Source organism: Malurus melanocephalus, unplaced genomic scaffold (assembly GCF_030028575.1).
Source record: "Malurus melanocephalus ecotype Western Australia unplaced genomic scaffold, MMel_1.1 scaffold_208, whole genome shotgun sequence".
Lineage (NCBI taxonomy): Eukaryota > Metazoa > Chordata > Aves > Passeriformes > Maluridae > Malurus > Malurus melanocephalus.
In genome coordinates, this window is record NW_026623440.1 from 246,130 (window position 1) to 264,007 (window position 17,878).

The window sequence follows — 17,878 nt, forward strand, 5'->3', positions numbered from 1 at the left end:
GATATGAAGTTACCAATTTAACCTAAAATCGTACAGAGGAAATATGTGTATTAAAAATMTTGGCCTTTTGACTGAACTAGTACCTTTCAAAGTTACTGACTTGATTTGTAGCTTTCTCATTAAAACCAGCTAATTCTGAAATGGAAATTAAGTTTTCCATCAAACTTGATTAGGTGGGATTGATGGCTGAAGTGTTTTCCTTGAAAGCAGACTAAAACAATGTGTCACAATACACTGAAATTATARCGCTCTAGTCAATTAAATGAAGCTATAGAGTGAATGTTTTACACATACAGTGTTATTTTTTTGTAATACTAACTAGGAGAAAAGGTATTAACAACCCATGTTKTAGCTCTACAAATCCTGGGTTCAAAGGAACTGGTATGATCAAAGAGAGAGGATTGGTTGATGTTCTTAATCTCACATGCATGCTTTATCCAGAACATGAAAATCACCTGAGAGTTCAACATGGCTTTGTGTGACTATAATACTCTTTCAGAAAAAGGTTTGAATAAAAAGCTGATATTTGAAGGGCACAGAAGGCTCCATAYGGGAAATCTGGTTGTCTGGTTTGCTCTGGGTTTGGTTGTTAGGTGTTTTCTTTTTTCATTTCTCCCCTTCCCTCTGTTTGTAGACAGTGCTGACTTCTGCTTCATTTGTGTCATCTCTGATGCTTATGGGRAGGGGAGAAGTGGAGGAAACAGAGCTAAAGTGTTGTATTCCAATACTGTTATATTCCAGTATGCACCTGTGTATGTTTTGTTTGCTTTCCTCTTGTTTTAAAATTCTTTGTTGGTTTTTTCTTTTTTTTTTCTTGTTTTTCTTTCAATGTTCTAGCTGTTGATTTTCGAGTTAAGCTTTTGGCAGTTCACTTCATTTGTGCTCTCTTTCTGTGGCACAGGAAGTAYTTGCGTGATGCAGATCGCCAGGTTCTGGCCCAGCAAGCCTTTGTGCTCACAGTGAAGGTGCTGGAGGACACTCTCAACGACCTCACACAGGTGAGGCAGCAGTGCACTTCATGGCTGGAATTTGGTTTTGCAGTAATTTGGTTTTTGTAATTGGGTTTTKCAGTGCTCATTTTTGCAGTTTTTGCAGTTTACTCATTCCTTAGATCTCCTGGGACTGAGGGGCTCCATTTATAAGCACTTCTAATACTTTTGTTTTGTGCCACTGCACAGAAAATTTTCTTCCAGCATTGTTGTTTTTTGGTTTTGAAATTCAGCGAGAAATACAGGTTTTTTTTAATGGATTGCAGTAAGTTTGGTCTGACTGTTCCTTAAATTTCAAATAATGGTAGATACATGTAGTGTATGAGAGTTCCATTTTCAGGTGGGATCTGTGGGAAGTTTCCCTTTAAAAGACACTCGATTTCTCTTGCAAAACAAGCCCAGACAACGAGGTCTTACATGCCTAGGCACTTTTCACTGCTGGTCCTTGACAGCACCACACTCATTATTAAACATAATTTTAATCTAGGTTTGATTTTTAAAAGTCATATAGAAGCCAGTCAATTTCCAGGTTAAGGGATCTGGATATTGGAGTTTACTTGGTAAATATATTAAARGAAGAACTTGTTCCTAAAGGTTTTCCAAGTTAACAGACTATAGGTTTAACAAATTAAATGAAACCATCCTCAAGAACACTGAAACTCTGTATATGAAATAGTTTGTTCAAGAATCTGGATGGAAGAATCAATTATAATCAATTTTTGAAAGAAGAGATGATGTGCTGAGACTTTCTACCTTTGGAACATCACCAAAGTAAAGGCACAAAAATTAAAGTACTTCAGCAGGGTTTTGCCTATTTCTTGATCTGTTAGCAAGAAGGTTGTGTAAGAACAACGAAAGGAAAGTTTCTTAAATTTAAGGTTGATCTGCAGCTGCCAAAAGAAACATGTTTGGTTTTGATTTCAATATGTTAGAAGAAAAAATTGTGCTGTTAAAACCTTGGATTTCATTTAGTTGGATCCCTTAGCATGGACTGAAGCAGTGAGGGAAAATAAACATTGTGGCTTCAGTTCAGCCTGAGCTGTTGACTTCTCTGTGGTGTTTTCACTTAGTAAAATACTTCTAATTGTAAGACTTGTGGCCTGGATTAATTAATGTTGAGGAACAAAAAAGAATGAACATAGAATAAATGCCTTTTCTTCAGCAGAAGYAGTAATGCAAGGTACTTGTCAATATTCATGGTAGTCACAGCTGTGCTCAAATGCTTTTTGATTTCAATGATAACTGAGAAGAACAATTTCTTTTATTAAGGTTTCAGAAGATCAGGGTTCCAAGTCTTCTAACCTTGCTTCAGGAAGGATGACAACAGACGTCTCCAATAAAACTAGTGCTGAAGAGGGAAAAGATGTCCTTCCCAAAAAGGCAGTTTTATCAGATGGAGTAGTACATAGTACTGAAAATGGAGTAAAGGAAGTGACCCAGGGACAAATTCCCAATGCTATGGACATACTGGAACAAGAGGACAGGAATGACAAGGAGGTTAAAGAGCTTCCTGGCCCTGGTTCAGTTGAGCCTATGGATCTTGATGGCTATTGCAATGACCCTGAAAAAATTGATTCTTCATGTAAACGCAGTGAGCCAGACCGTCTCCAGGCTGGCAGGAACTCAAAGGAGAGAGCTCCCGAGAGCCGGACTCCAGAACTTTCTTTGGAAGAGCTAAGTATCAGCTCAAAACAYCAGCAGCAGGCAGCTAAAGGAATAGTTCAAGCAGTACCTACAGAAGAACCTGTCCAGAGGTCAAGCAGGAAGAGGAAATTACTTGAGGATGTGGAGTCTGGAAAAACACTTCTGCTCGATGCTTATCGAGTATGGCAGCAAGGTCAGAAAGTTATGGCCTATGACCTGGGCAAAATTGAGAAGATCATGTCTGAAACCTACATGCTGATTAAGCAGGTATTCTATCATTAATTGTCATTTTCCTTTRTGCCCTCAGACACAGTTTTAGAATAATAGGCATTGCTAAACMAAGCAGTATGAAATTGGCCCTATATCTGTTTAAAACCTGTGGAGCTAAACATCTCCCAAAGAACCACTCTCATGACAAGACCATTGCTGGGGATGGGGAGYAGGACCCTCCATGTTTTGAAACTAAATTTCTAAAATTACTTAAGAGCTCTAATACCAGTTCTGTTGTGTTTGTTCATGCTAAATGTTAGTTTGAATTGAGAGAACTGAGTATTTGTCTTTAGATATTCTAAACAGCTTCAGGTCAGCGTTCTGCTGTAGAAATGCTGCTTCTCCCCCTTGCTCCCATGCTCTACATCCCCATTTCTTCTCACCTTAATTAGATTTATAGAGCAGCTAAATAATTATGGCTTCATTACTTGTGATTCTCTGTTCAGGTGGATGAAGAAGCAGCACTTGAACAGGCAGTCAAGTTTTGCCAGGTGCATATGGGGGCATCAGCACAGAAACAGGTAAGCTTGGAAGCCTTTGACTGCTGCTAACAAGCTTTTATGAGTCTGTACATGCAAATCTGAGTATCTGCAATTCTCAGAAATGCCTATTTTCCTTGTATTGTCATCTAAGATAGGTTGGGCTACATTAGTAGGAAGATCATTGCCTTTGTAGGGTCATTGCTACTGTTTATGTCAGGCTTGAAGAACAGTTTTCCTGCCCAAAAGCAATTGGGGAAACCTCAAACCATTTTTGAATTGGAATATTTATGGCACTCTACAATTTTCCTAATGTCCATGTCATATCCCAGCATTTCATGGATGGTGATTACTTCTCTGTGTTCCCTAAGGGCTACAACCTTATCAGCTCTTCCYTTGCTAACATTGCACTTCTGCTTTAGGGATACCAGATAGCTTTTCTCTCAACTTGCATGTTTGAGATTCTGATTTTAACTCTGTTAAAAACAGTTACTCTGTTTTTAGCTCGTAGTTTCTAGGTTTATCCAGCAAACARTTATAGAGCTTTAAAGGCATGGTTATTTATCAGTCCTTATTGTGAAATCAAAGCCAAGAAGAAAACTGGATACATGACATGTTTAGTGGTGTTCATTTTGCAGYCCCAAAATATTTTCTAGATTCATATTTTCCATAATTTTTGTTTAGTTAAAATGTGCTTTTTTATAGTGCATCTCCTAGCAGAGTAATAGGAGTGGATGTAAGAGAAAAGGTAGGTTTTTTTCTTTATTAGATTTTCATGGAAGTAACTTTCTCCAATTTGTGCCCCTCAGGAAGTCAGTTAAATTGTTCCATTGAACTACAGAAATGAACAGAAATGGCAAGAGAGGTATTTATTCTAGTAGAAGTGTTCACTTGCTTGTAGTCTGGTATTTAAGATTTAATTTTTTTTTTAATAAATACATGTTAGCTCAGCATGTTAAGTCTTTCTCAGTTTATTTTTGGGAAAAAATAGGCATCATCATATTGATTTATGACTTCAAAATAAAAACAATTTTCTAATAACCTTCCTTAAAAAGTCATTTTACTGTTGCTTTTTTGGATGCGTTCACCTTTTTAAAAACCACTCACCAAATCCTCGTGTATCAGCCCARTTCCTTGCTGGGCTTTCTTGAAGGCTCAGGGAATGTGATTGCTATTCCAGCTTTTCCAGCAGAGTCAACGGTTGCTCAGGCATGTGACAAAACATGAGAATGGTGACAAACCTGCACACAAACTAATCTTGAGAGTGGACACAATAGGTGAGCTAGTACTTAACAGCACTAGAAGCAATAAGATCTCCTGTTAAATCACATGAAATAAAACATACCCCTCAACATGCTGCACTTGGAAGCTTTCCCTTTTAGGAAGCAGTCCCAGCTAACGAGGTTATTACATCCTGCAGTCTCATTTTCGTCTGCTTCTAGCAGGATCTTGCAAGCCATGTGAGGCTGCTCTTATAACACTATGAATTAGTGTGGAGACACAGGAATAGCCACTCTTGTAGACATCTGTCTGTTTTTAACAGACTGAATCCTGTTTTATTTAAAATTGGCAAGTATTTGCCTTCTGTAAGCAAATGATGTCATGTAAAGAGCTGCGGCAGCCCGGGGAAATGCTTTGTTCCTGGATAGTTTGAGTGGGTTTGCAGGTCCTGTGGTTCTTCAGTCATTTCTCCCAAGAAATTGACAGTAAAAAAAAAAAAAAGTGAACTCAAAATCCACCTTGATATATGTCTTTCTCAGCTGGCTGTTGTATTTTACAGTTTCAGGCATTATATGGTTTCTTTATGGAAGTTTTCACTTGCTATTAAAATAAGACATTACTTAAATTCTGACTTTTCAACTTTCTTCCAGAGCAGTCAGMGTTTCTAACCTAAATATTTAACAACCATGTTAAAATCTACTTCTCTGCCTCTTCAGGCACAAGCAGGAAACAATAGAGCAATCAGAAAGCRGAATTGGACTAAGTGGCTCCTTACACTTTTGTGATGAGATCTAATCTTTTCAATAGCTTGGCAATGCTGTGACCCTTTGACTTGGTTTCAGAAGTCCTCTGTAGTTGTCATGAGTGGTGCATATTTGGAGCTGATGAGGGGCACATCATCTTCTACAAAGTCAACTAAATACAAGGGAAGTGCATTAGAAAGGTTGGTTTCCAGCTTTGAAGAAGGCAGAAAAAGTCAGTGRTACAAAACCTTGCCGTGATAAGTTCCAGTGCTCCTGGAGAACCAGAGAAATTTTGGTGTGTTTTCCATTGGGAGATACCAATCATTGATATAAAATTGTGTTCTATATAATTTGCTGGGACATTTCTTTCAGTATTCAGTATTAATACTTTTTTCATCAGCTTCACCACATTTTATTGCACAATTTCCAGAGTGGTGATGCAACATTCTTAAGTACTGTTATTAATGCTGTTATGGAGAGCAGGTATGGCTAAAAGTAATTCCTCCACTTTTTATCCTTTTGCCTCTAAGTTCTTAAATGTGAGCAAGACTTTTGATATACACACATCAAATGGGCTGAAGTTGCTGTCCAGTGGTGGTCACTGTGTCATCAGTAGTCAAGTAACTAAAGTTACACTAAGAGATTAATTTGCTTTCTGGTCAAGAAGCATTTTGAAGGTTTCTTGTTCTTTTCTTTGATTTTTTTCTGTCTGAGAATGTTATCTAAAAGATTTGCAGAGATCCTGAAAGCAGTCAGCTATTGCTCTGAGTTTTATTTTTAGTCTTGCCAACTGTGATTTTCATATAAAATTAATGGTCCCTGGAAATGGAATACGAAGGAGGCCTTGTTGAKGGAGAATGAAAGATTGAGGCAGATTAGTCTGACTTTGAAGTAGCATTTTACTTAAATATGTGGTCCTGAGGACCAAGGAGGGGACACGCTGGCAGAAAGGGGGGGTTGTAAGGATCCACCAGTTRTRAGGATTCCAGATAATTAGAGAATTYCTAATAGGCCTTTCCACTGACTGCCTAAAATTGCTCTTACTAAATTCTTCATTATATAGTGTTAAGGACATATTGACATGGGGAAGTTATGCAGTACAAGCCAGGATGAAGCTTTGTATTGCAGAGAATTTTCTATAAATGCATGTGGAGATAGTTCAGTTTAAGAACCCATCTGTCTTCTTTTTTCCTGCAATCTGAAAAGGTATTTTTATTACTGTGGACTTAATATTGAATTCCTTAATACTCAAATTACAGGTTTCACCAGTGTTGAAAGTCACGACAGGTAAAACACTGTKGTTGTGTGTTGGGGTATAATGTATCACTAATCCTGAGAACTGGAGTTATATAAAACAAATAACTTARAACATTGCAAACATCAACACTGCACACAGGGCTGGATTTAACGTCTCTAAAAATACAAGAATGTTTGGAGGCAAAGTTCCAAAATGCCACTAAGTCTCTGCTCCTGTGCTGTGACCCCTGAGAATATGGGACTAGAAAGCCCTAGTAATGGGTAGTGTTGTAGGAGCTGAAATTTCTATTGGCTCTTCAAGGTATAGTATATCATCTAAATGTCATGAGAAGGGGCTATTTCAACATTTCTGAGTTATTTAAGACTCACTGCTGCCTTAGCCAAAAAATCCTTCCTCTGGGACGAACTCCATTCCTGAAGTGACAGGGAGAGAAAAGAAATTTTCAAGTGCCCTTTCCTGCTCCAGCTGCCAAGCCCTGAGCTGTCCCTGCGTGGTTCTGGCTGATCAAATCTTCCCTTCCACCTTTTGCTTYCCTCACCTCTTCTGAAGTCACACCCATGGCCACCTCCCATGGCTGATGCCAAACTCCCAAGTGCTTCCCCCATTTCCCTGTCTCARCCTACAATCAAAACTCATCAGCAGATTTCAGTGTCAGCTCTAATTAAACTGATGCTTCACGAAGCAGAATCAAAACAATGAATTTTATTATAAACACAATCAGGTTATGCAAACGAGCTGTTCCTTTCAGGYTCCTGGCAGGCTGCCAGGGTGATTTTATAAAGTTTTGCTGCAACTGTAATATAAAAATGTTGGTTCCTGAGGGAAGGTGCTGTTTCAGGGYTCTTACTGCCCTTCTCTGGTTCTAAAACAGGTAACTGAGATCTTGTTTTCTACTTCCACCAGTGTTTACCTCTTCCCAGGGCTGGAGATGAGTAGTCGTAATCCACAACCTCACACTGAAGAATTTTCTGTTATCGTTGATAGGTTTGGTCTATGGGGGCTGCAGCTGAAACACACTTTGTGCTGGACCTTACAGTGAATGTGGTATTTTACTTGGAATAGGAAAAAAGTTTCTTCTGTGAATGAAGCTAGAGGGCACTCCTGTGGATTTTTCCCCTTCTGCTGTGGAATGCAGTCAGCACTGCAGTGACATGGGCTCTCAGGCATTTTTCTTCAAGGAGAAAACTTGAGAGTGACTTGTTTGAACTGCCTTGGGTGTCTAGAGCATTTTCTTCTCGAATTCTCACATTAAAAAACCCCCACAAAGCAACAAACCACCAAGCTGTTCTCTTCAGGAAACAGCTAAAAGCCTTCTGTAAAGGTACTTTCCTGGGAATGGGAGGAGATTAGGAGAATATTAAATAATTAGAAAATAATCATCTTCTACCTCATGTGTTTTCTCCCCCTTTTTGTTCCACCCACATGCTGCTAATTTTCATCTTTTCTTCCTGCACATCAAGACGTCAGAGACTGCTTACAGAAAAAGTTGTTTTTCCTGAGTTGTCTGTATGCTTTATTAATGCAGCAAAGATGACAAGAAAGGAGGGGGAAGGAGGAGGTGGGGATGGGGGGGACAAAAGGACGAGCTCTTTCATGGTCTCCTACCAAAGGGTGACCATTTTGTTCACTGTTGCATTTGCCAGTTGCCATGGCATCCCCCTCTCACTCTATCCTGGAGGTGTATTCTTGATATAATTAACAGCTCTCCTCCTTCTGTCTCCTGCAGAAAGCAATCATTAAGTGAACATGAAGGAAAGAAAAGATACTTTTTATCTTTTACTTTGTATATTAATGTTTTTCATCCTRCTACCTGATCTCTCTTGGTCCAATAATTATATTTTTGTGTATGGAGGTGTTGCTGGAATATGGTTGCCTGTGTAGAGCAGGACATTAAGCTCCTGCATGCATTTGTGTAAGTGGGGGATTTAGTTAGGCTAGAGTTCAATCATGTGTATAGAAACCTCTGTTATTTTCTGTATATAAAGTGGTTTGAGGAAATACAAGCTTCTACAGAGTGTTGACCATGGATACTGCTGGTATTTCTGGTGCACCTCGAAGAAAACTTCCAAATGAGATTTCTGTCAAATGCTGCTGTAGAGGGATTGAGGGGAAAAAAGAAAGAATGCCATAATTTAATTGAAACTCAATATTGAGCAGGAGTTGGAGTGCTAATCCTGTGGAGTGTGGCCAGCATATTGTTCAGCTAGTTGTGTGACAGCTTCCAGGCTTTGTGGGGATGTGCTGTTGTCCTTCYAAAAATGCACCTTGGTGTGAGGTGGATTCTGACTTCAGTCCCATTAGAGTGCTAAACTCAGGCATGGGAATATTTTTTTTTTAAAGCAAACAAGAAAATGTTATGTAACACTTGCAGTTACAGCATCTTTCATTAGGAAACTTTTGTTGGGAGAACCGTTGCTTTCCTTTTCTTCGGAACATTTGGTTGTTAATTTTTCCCACAGCCGCAGAGCACTGAGCCCTTCCAGAAGCGGTCGCAGGAAGGTTGCTGTAAGATTTCTTTGTTTTTCAAAATGTGTTTTGAAAATACAGTAAGCATGGTAAAAATAAACCCTTGGTCGGGTTCTCTGGTTTATCACTTCACAGGCGACAAAGTAAAATTTTTCCCATCTTTTATCTTAATGCTCAATTTCTTTTTGCTGCTGTTGTTGTCTCACTGCTGAAGAGCCTCACTGGGAAACTGTAGGGAGCCATTTTTTCCAGTAACATCTGTGAAAAAAKTCTGCACTTTTGCTGATAATTTTATTGTTGGAAGGCTGTCCCAGTGCTGGATTTCCAGCATTTTGCTGTCTTCTTTTTTAGTCAGTTTTCAACATGGAAGGGTTTGTCCATCACCTCCSTGAAGCTGAATGAACTCTTTGAAAGTATGCTGAAATAGTCAAGGTTCTGACAAATAAGGAGACTGATTTTGTAACCCAAGTCAGAAATAGTCACAATTCACAAAGACATCAGTCCTAATTATTCATTTAAATTTCAGTTTTATTCTTCAAAAATAAGAAACAATTCAATTGTTTCTTAAGAAAATAAGAAACAATTCTTCAAAAATTGTTTCAAAATAAGAAACAATTTTTGCTAAGTGTTTTATGGAAGAGAAATAAGATAATGGGGTCTTTATGGAACTAGTTGATCATTCATGATACATCATTGGATATTAATAAGCCTTAAATATTTCTTCCATCCATTTTCATATAGAGGTCAATACAAAAGTAGTACTGCATACCCTTCAGTATCATTTTTTTAAAGTTTCTTTAAAAAATCTAGAAGCAAGTCCAGTCTTGACTAGAGGAATTACAGTGAAAGACGGGAAAAAGTCAGATAGAGGAGTTTTTATCTTAGTTCAGTTAATATGCACTTGTTCTGGAAGTAACACTATAAATGTAAGAAAATACTTGTTTCTTCTTGGTGACTAAAGCCACTTTGTAATAGTGATGGTAACAGAGGCACTGAGCGTGGTGAGATGGATTGGAGAGGGGAAGAGGAGAAGTTCTGCCTGAGTCACAACTGGCTAAGTTTTGACTTAGTGCCACAGCAAAGCAAAAACTAAAAACTAATCTCCTGATGAGAAACGGCATAAAGCACTGCTAAAGGATTGTCACTGCCTCTCAGTTTCCTACTGTCTTGTCTGTGGAAAACATCTTTGTTATGCCTTGCTGTTGGATTAGAAGTAGAGATAGATGAACATAAAAGGCTCCTGGTAAATCCAAGACTTGCTGAGTGAGTTTTTCTGGGTTTATTTCTCAGCTGGGTGTTAAGAGGTTCYGTGTTTTCCTGGAGATCTGCAGGATGATGAAATGTGGCACTGTAAGTCATGAGCAGTGGACTAAATGGCCCTGCCCTGAGCTGGGTTTTGTGAATAGCATCACTTATGATCAGATGTGCTGGAAGTCTTGCCCCTACACTAAACCCAAAATCTCTCAAAGAACATGTGCCTCACTGTGGTGCTCATTTTAGCTTTGTGCTTGCAGCTTTGGGGTGCTCTTCAGTGTCTGAGTGCAGCAGAAATATGTGGAGCAGGTTTAAATCCWTTGCAGAGTGCACAGTAGCCAACAGTGGGTTTTTTAATCCTTGGCTCTTATTTTAAAGAAAGCTTTCTCTTCTTTCTTCCACCCCCATCCCCTCGTTTGAGAAAACAAWGTCAGTGTGAGATATTTTTATTTTTCCTTCCAAAGTCTCTGTTTCATTGGGTTGAAAAGAACCTGTCTGTTTACAGCAGCCTGAGACAACTCTTCACCAGGTCACATCTTGAAGGYTCCCTTCAAAGTCATAAAAACAATAATCTTGTTACCTTTCTTTTGTRTAAGGCTGCATGTTTTGACTACACRTTAGAGTTTTTGGTAATGGYTTTCCTGAGTCAGAAATGTMATTCTTTTTTGCAAATAAAATGTTTCGATTCTCTGAAAAATAGAGCTGGGATACTCATCCTGGTGAGGAGCAGAATAAATGGAGAATGGGGTTATGGAATTGTGGTCTTCAGCACAAATTATTAGAGAAAAGGAAGCAGAAAGGAAGGAACCAGACAAGAGGCACCATTTAAAGCTGTAGCAAGAGAAATTTGGATGAAGTGATTGGAAAAAAACATTCACTGAGAAGGTGGTAAAACACTGGAACAGGGGCCTGGAGAGGCTGTTGAATCTCCTGCCTTGGCAGTATTTGGATGGGGCTGGCTCTGGGCCCTCAGTAAACTGATCAAACTGGGAAGTCAGCTCTGCTCTGCTCTGCTCTGCTCTGAGCAGGAAGTTGGACTGGAGACCTCCAGAGATCCCTTCCAGCAGGAATTATTCCATGGGGTTGCGCTTTTTCTCTAATAATTTTTCTTCTGAATACCATCCAAAGATTGCTGAGTTACTTTCCAAATGTCCTCTTTCTGGCCCTGGAAATAGCTGTGCATTTTTATAGAAATCCACTTTGAGGTGCAGATATATTTTTAATATATATATATACCTAAGCAGTAGTACCTTCATGTGTTTCTCAGGAAAAAAGATTTGGATACAAGACAAGCACAGAAATGTCAGGTTCTACATCATCTATTATGCAAGTTAATGAAGTGCATGGGTGTGAAGGGCTTTCCCTTTAAATCACAGCTGAAAAYGTTTCCTCTAGTGATCTCACTTCTGGCTTATGGCTTTCTTCTGCAGTTTAATTTCCCKCAGGTTTGTGGGATCCCATTTGTGTGTCGAGAACTTTAGTTTTGGAACTGATGCTTTAAGCATCAGAAACTTGCTGCTTTCAGGAGGYAGAATAGGCTTTTTTCATTATTCAGTATGGTAATTGTTGTGAATATAGCTGCTGTATTTTTTTTCTGTGTGTACACATAGAATCTGGCAGGTTTTAATTGTATGCTTTTTAGAGATTGATTAATCAAGTTCAGGAACTTCAAAAATACATTCTGCCAATTATTGTTTAAAAAAAAAAGTACTTGTGTGCTCTCTACCTTTGAATGTTAAGTATGCATTTTCTCCACCTGAAAGTTCTTTGTTCTCTTGGTGAGATTCTACTGACTCTTCTGGCTTTGTACTGAATCTTTGGTCATCTAGGACATCAGGGTCCAGTTTGATTTTACATTTGACAGCACAACTGTTTCTATTTTAAACATTCATTAACACTATGGTAAAAATGAGRTTGTTTTTTTCTTGGTAGAGGTATGAGGCAAACAACTAAACATCTGAGAATTCCRTCTGACTGTATCTTTTACAGTCAAATGTCTCCATTAAGTGAAGGCTGTAAAGAGTGAGAAATTAACACTTTCTGTGGCCTCACAAGCAAGAATAATTYATTTGATAACTGATAAAAATTATAGAGAAGATACTCGTTTTGTGGGTACTTTTGTTCCCTTCTTTGGTGAATTTATGTCCCACTTCTACCTTCTGTCTGTATAATAAATGACACTGCATTAAATTTTTAGCCCTGGCTTTGGAGAAGAGTGTTGCTCTTGGTGCCTCTCTTACTTCTGCACAGGCAGCAGATCTTCCCAGGCCTGTTTCTACTGGACTTCAGTGTTATTCAGTTCTCCAGTTACCAGGAATTTGTGATTTGGAGTTATGCTGATCTCTTATTTAACAAGTGAATACGTTTTTCTATTTTCTCCATTTCTTCTCACATCATTTGCTAAGAATTATTTCTTGTGATAATTTGCAAAGTATCTTAAAGCACTGCAGATCTGTTTGTTCAGGTCAAGCACTTGTCAACATATTTTTAAATGAAAGAAATATGTTTCTGTTTACAGGAGATTGTAACTCATGGYTAATTACAGAGCTCAGAAAAGTATGTTATGTTGTGAGGGATGTGTTAAATTAAACTTTGTAAATGTAAGTGTTCAAGTGCTAGTTTGATAAATAGACCATAAAGGACAGAAAAATAATCCATAAAGGAGAAAGTATTTTTTTGTAATAGTGTCACTATTATGTTATATTCACTTTAGAGAGTGTTTTCTGTCTGTAAGATGTGCTGCTTGCAATAGTGACTGAAGCAGGTAATGACATGTAGACATTTTCTCACTGCTGCCCCTGTTTTTTATGTAGTCAACAGGAGAAGCACCCACAACCCCAAAGCACACAAAGGACAACAGAGAGAGCTTCTTCCCAGTAGCACCAGCCACACTGCATCCTACCCCAGTGAATCCAGACACTGTGACTCCTGAAAATCTCCTGAGACTGAACGATCTGCATTCCAAATCCAAACCAGCCTCTTCTTCTTCATCCTCCTCCTCCTCAGCATCTTCAGCACCGACCTCRCAGGAGTCCCACAGGGACCCTGAGCAGCTCCGGGGTCAAAGCGCCGAGCCTGCCCCCAGCATGAGCGATGCTGTTCGTGGTAAGTCTCAGCCAGGGAGTGTTTTGGCCCCCTCTAAGCACTTTCCACTTGTGARTTAGTGCCTGAGTTCTGATTCTGTCCCAATTTCTGATCACTACACCACAAGGCTGCACAGATTTTTGTGTTGGTCCTGAAACGGGTGTGTCTGCATGATCAATGCTGACGTTAATTTGTAGGATAGATTAGAAGAGTGACCACTGTGTGTAACTTGGATGTGAAATCATGAAATAGCAGCCAGAAATATTCATCTGTTCTAGGGAATTTAATTCCAGCAGCATTGAAATTAAAATTGTTTTGTTTTCTTCAGTGAGTTGAGGATCTAGTTCTTTTAACTTTTTTTAACATCTAAGTTATTTTGAAGTCATTACAATTAAAATAAACTGGTGGGCAGCCTACATCTGTGTTAGAAGTGTCTGATTAACATAATTAGCTGCACAGCTCTCACTGCCCAGCATATGGGTGTGGAGATACATCACACTGATGGAYAAGATTCTACATGGTCTATAAAGCTAGCTTATCATCACTATTACTTTTCACATTTCAGAAAAGAAGCATCTGACAGGACCAGAATGTTGGAATGTATTATTTATAGCCCTGGTGTGGTTATGTGCCAGGTTAGAGCACAGGAAAGGATTGAAGAAACCGAACAAATGTTATTTATTCTATAGCATGGTTGTGAGATTTGTTTGTGACTGTATTATGTAATTGGTCCTATACAGTTTTCTTGATGAGGAAAGAATAAATGWGAATGCTGTCATTTGCTTTACTGCTATCATGGCAGGCTGGCTTGTTARCAGCCAAAAAATCTCTGTGCAGGGCAATACTGATCCACTTTGGGTAAAGAAGTGAGATTAGACCCAATTTCAGMCTTGTGTTGGGTGCCCAAAGAGGTGGTTGGGCATATTTGTGGGACACTGTGAATGTTAAGGTGGCAGAGCACCTGCCATAGCCTGTACTTTCTTGCAACTTTAGCAGAAACACTGTCTGAAAAAGCATCTGCTGCTGCCTGTGCTCACTCCATCTGTTCACAAGCCCAGGCCCAGCACTACTCACCAAATGCCTTAGACAAAGTCATGGGAGCCCAGATAAAGTTGTGAATGAACCATATACAGAACAGGTATTGTGGAAAGTGATGCACGAAGGTACAGTGGAAGTAATGTCCAGATTTGTGAGATGGGATGTTTTCTTAGTTTGGAATTGTGACTTTGTGAAGTTTTTTGTCTTTTATACTTCTGGTATGTCATTTCTTTCCTTATGTAATCAGCCTTGGTATTTGAATGCACATAGTCTGAATTCATCAGCAGTGAAAAGCAAATTAGGGAGAAATAGGTTTTCCCAATTTGCTATTCTCTGAGTACAGGACAAAATTGAAATGTAACATCCACTCTTAGCTGTGGTATTATAATTGTCTTATTTTTCTTTTTCACAATTCCAGGGAGAGCTTGTCTTGGGAAGGGAAGAGAGAAGAGGGGAGTGATAAGGAAGGAATGGCTTAGTCAGTGTGTAAACCACATTTTGTTACTGTCCTTGGGAAGCAAAAGAGTGAAATTGCCTGGTGTCATAAGATGTCTTGGCAGGCTTGTTCAATKGGGAGTGATTCGGGTTTGTGCCTAGACAACAGGGGAGGAAAAATGGAATCCACTGTGAAGCTGTTCWGCACTTCCTGAGGAGACTGGTGCAGGAATGACAATGCTGATAAGAGCTCACACATTCTTCTGGTTTTCAAACAGAACTCACGAGCATTTCTGACGTGCTTTCCTCTCTGCAATTCCCCAGGCCACATCGCAGTGATTGGAACATTTATTTTAATCTTTTGACTTCCTAGGCTTTGTTAAGGTTGTGGAGTTAGATATTGTTCTTTCTTCTTTCATGTTTTCTATACATCATYTTGGCTGAGGGAGATGGAAGGGTTAGCTGCCAGAATTACACCCCTGCAACTGACTGAAGATCAAGAGGCTCTGTCTGCAAAGCTCTCATCCCAGTGCTGAATGCATGCGTTGTATCTGGCTCTCTGGCTCTCAGACCTACCTGACAGGTCATTTCTCTAGCTGAGAGAGACACCAATTACTGCTGSGTCCTTTCTTCTTCTTTTCTTTTTAATTCTCCTACCTTTGTATCCTCCTCCTCTAAAAAGAATTATTCATGATTCTTTTACAAMCCTTTTTCATCTGCCTTCCATTAGTTCTATTTGGGTAAAAACTCCTCCCATTTTTAGAGTAAACTGTTTTCAACTTTTTTGTCTCAGCACCTCCTCCTGTACCTATTTGTTCACATGGAAGTATTACACATCAGAGAGTATTAGCTGCTCTCATTTTCTCTGATTTTGCCCAGGAAAAGGAGTTGTTTTTCCAAGCAGTGTTGATACTATGCCACTTATTTCTTCTGTAAATATTTTCCTGAGATTTAGTCTGGTGCATGACTAACTGGTACAGAATACAGCGTGATGGAGTCCAGCAGCAGAGTGATGATGGTGGCAGTTCCAGCACGACAGCTTCCTACATTTGGGTATAAATGTACTTGGGACTGTTAGCCTTCGTGGCTCAGCCTAACATTTCTCTGGGGAAGCTAAAATAGGACAATTAAGGTAAACTCCCTCCAGCCTGTCACACTGTTCCAGTATTACACTGTTCTAAATTGCTGAAAAATCTTGACATTTTCTGCTTCTTCACTGTCCTTATTGCAGTAATGGTTTTTTATGAGGAATGAACAGGAAAACATTCCCATTTGAGTTCTGATACCAAGAGAAGGTTTTTATACCTGGAACTATTTAAAGTTCTGTGTTTTGCTTAAAGCCAGCTATTTACCAAGTTGGAATATAAAATCCAAGTAGAAGACTCCCCAATATTAATCTTTTGTCCAYTTAAKGCCTAAGCATTTCAATRTAAAAGCAAGGTCATGAGATAGCTSTCCAAACTTAGAAATTCAGAACTAGGGAAGACAATTCTTTGTGTTGTGCAGTGAAGTGGCACACCATAAGCCATGTGAATACTCTGCTATAATTTCAGATGTTTGCCAAATGGGCACAACAGGGCAAGTAGAGGTGCAAATGTAGTTCAACCTGTGGAATTCTGACAGTTTCAGAAGCACAAGAAATAAATACAAGTGAGGACAGTTGCATGGAAAGGTGAGCAGACTTGAGAGAGCAAAGAAATTAAAATGGTTTAAGTGTGTGTAGGCAGCTGCAGAGTCCTTGAAAAGCAAATGTTCCAATTAAAGAGGGTTTTGAAGTGGGCAGTCCTAAGAATTGGGTAACATTACTGTTGCTACTTTCTTCTTCATTTTCAATGTCAACTTGTTCTGGTTTTTGATCGCTGTCTTCCTCAGTTCCCAAGGCTGGATTTCTCCAAGGCTTTAAATGCTTGTAGCCCCACCCCATGGGTACCATCCTGGGGTGGAAGCTCCTGTCCACTGTAAGTGCCTGCAGAGTCATCAGTTGGAATCAGCCAGGCTGCCTCCAGTGAGCTCTGCTCTTGCTCTCTCTGATCTCCTCCTGCTTCGCCCTCCTTGGCTTTGGTGTTCTCACTTCCCCTTGTCTGATCCTGCTTTTCATGAAGCTTTTTATTTTTCACAATGGGTGCACTCTGAAAACAACTTGACTGCTGAATGTCAGCAGGGGTTTCCTGTTTGTGAATGACTTCTTAATTCCCTTTTGTAGTGCTCAGATAGTACCAGTCAGTCATGGCTCTCTCTTCCCTTTGTAAAAGTATGCTGATTTGCCTCCTGTCGAAACAAACTCATTCCAGGAGCATTTTTCAGTACACTTAAGGTCTATTTCTGATACCTACACTTCAAATTCCTTAAGTTTTATTTCTTCAATCYGATGTTGTGCAGAAAATCCTTTCACATTAAAACTGTCATCATTTTGATGTACCTGTGTTGGATCAGTAAGAACAAATAGGGCAGGGGCAGCAGCTGAGGCTGAGGCACATAAGGTGATGGTGTGGAACCAGGGGTTTAGTGCAGTCAGGGCAGCTCTGTGCTCCAGGAGGCTCTCTRGCCCCAGGCACTCTTAGATCTCCCTGAAAATCCTGGAGCTGCTGGCCTATGCATGTCTTGCACTATCGAAACACATTTTTTGGAGACCTTTTGTAAAAGAACACGGTAGCCATGCTGTATGGTTACAACATGGTTTCGTTTCACTAGTTTTAGATTGCTGTCAGCAGCATAAAATTTACATATATTCCTGCACAAAGGCAGACTGGAGAGAGATGTAGTTATAAATCCTCTTATAAGTTATAAGGTATTGTGTTGCTTACAAAGTACTTAGAAAATTGTGGGGTGTCATTACATTCACTTCAGAGATTTTTCTACCAGCTGCTTTTGCTAATTTCYCTGTGCTTAGCTGGCTGTCAGGGCAAAGGAGGGTGAAATATTGATGGCAAAGGAAAAGTCTTACAGTTTTTGTTAGATAACTCATAATGAAAATTCAGAAACAGGAGACTGCAAATG

General features: G+C 39.4%; 1 protein-coding gene across 2 annotated transcripts in view; it reads left to right on the forward strand.

The window, feature by feature from the left end:
* CABIN1 (calcineurin binding protein 1) overlaps nucleotides 1–17,878 on the forward strand; it is a 104,562-nt gene that overhangs the window by 76,592 nt on the left and 10,092 nt on the right. For both annotated transcript variants that reach the window (XM_057373879.1, XM_057373880.1), the window contains exons 31-34: nucleotides 902–998; nucleotides 2,259–2,900; nucleotides 3,350–3,424; nucleotides 13,138–13,429. In XM_057373879.1, the coding sequence (XP_057229862.1) occupies nucleotides 902–998; nucleotides 2,259–2,900; nucleotides 3,350–3,424; nucleotides 13,138–13,429 (1,106 nt within the window). The remainder of the gene's footprint in view (nucleotides 1–901; nucleotides 999–2,258; nucleotides 2,901–3,349; nucleotides 3,425–13,137; nucleotides 13,430–17,878) is intronic.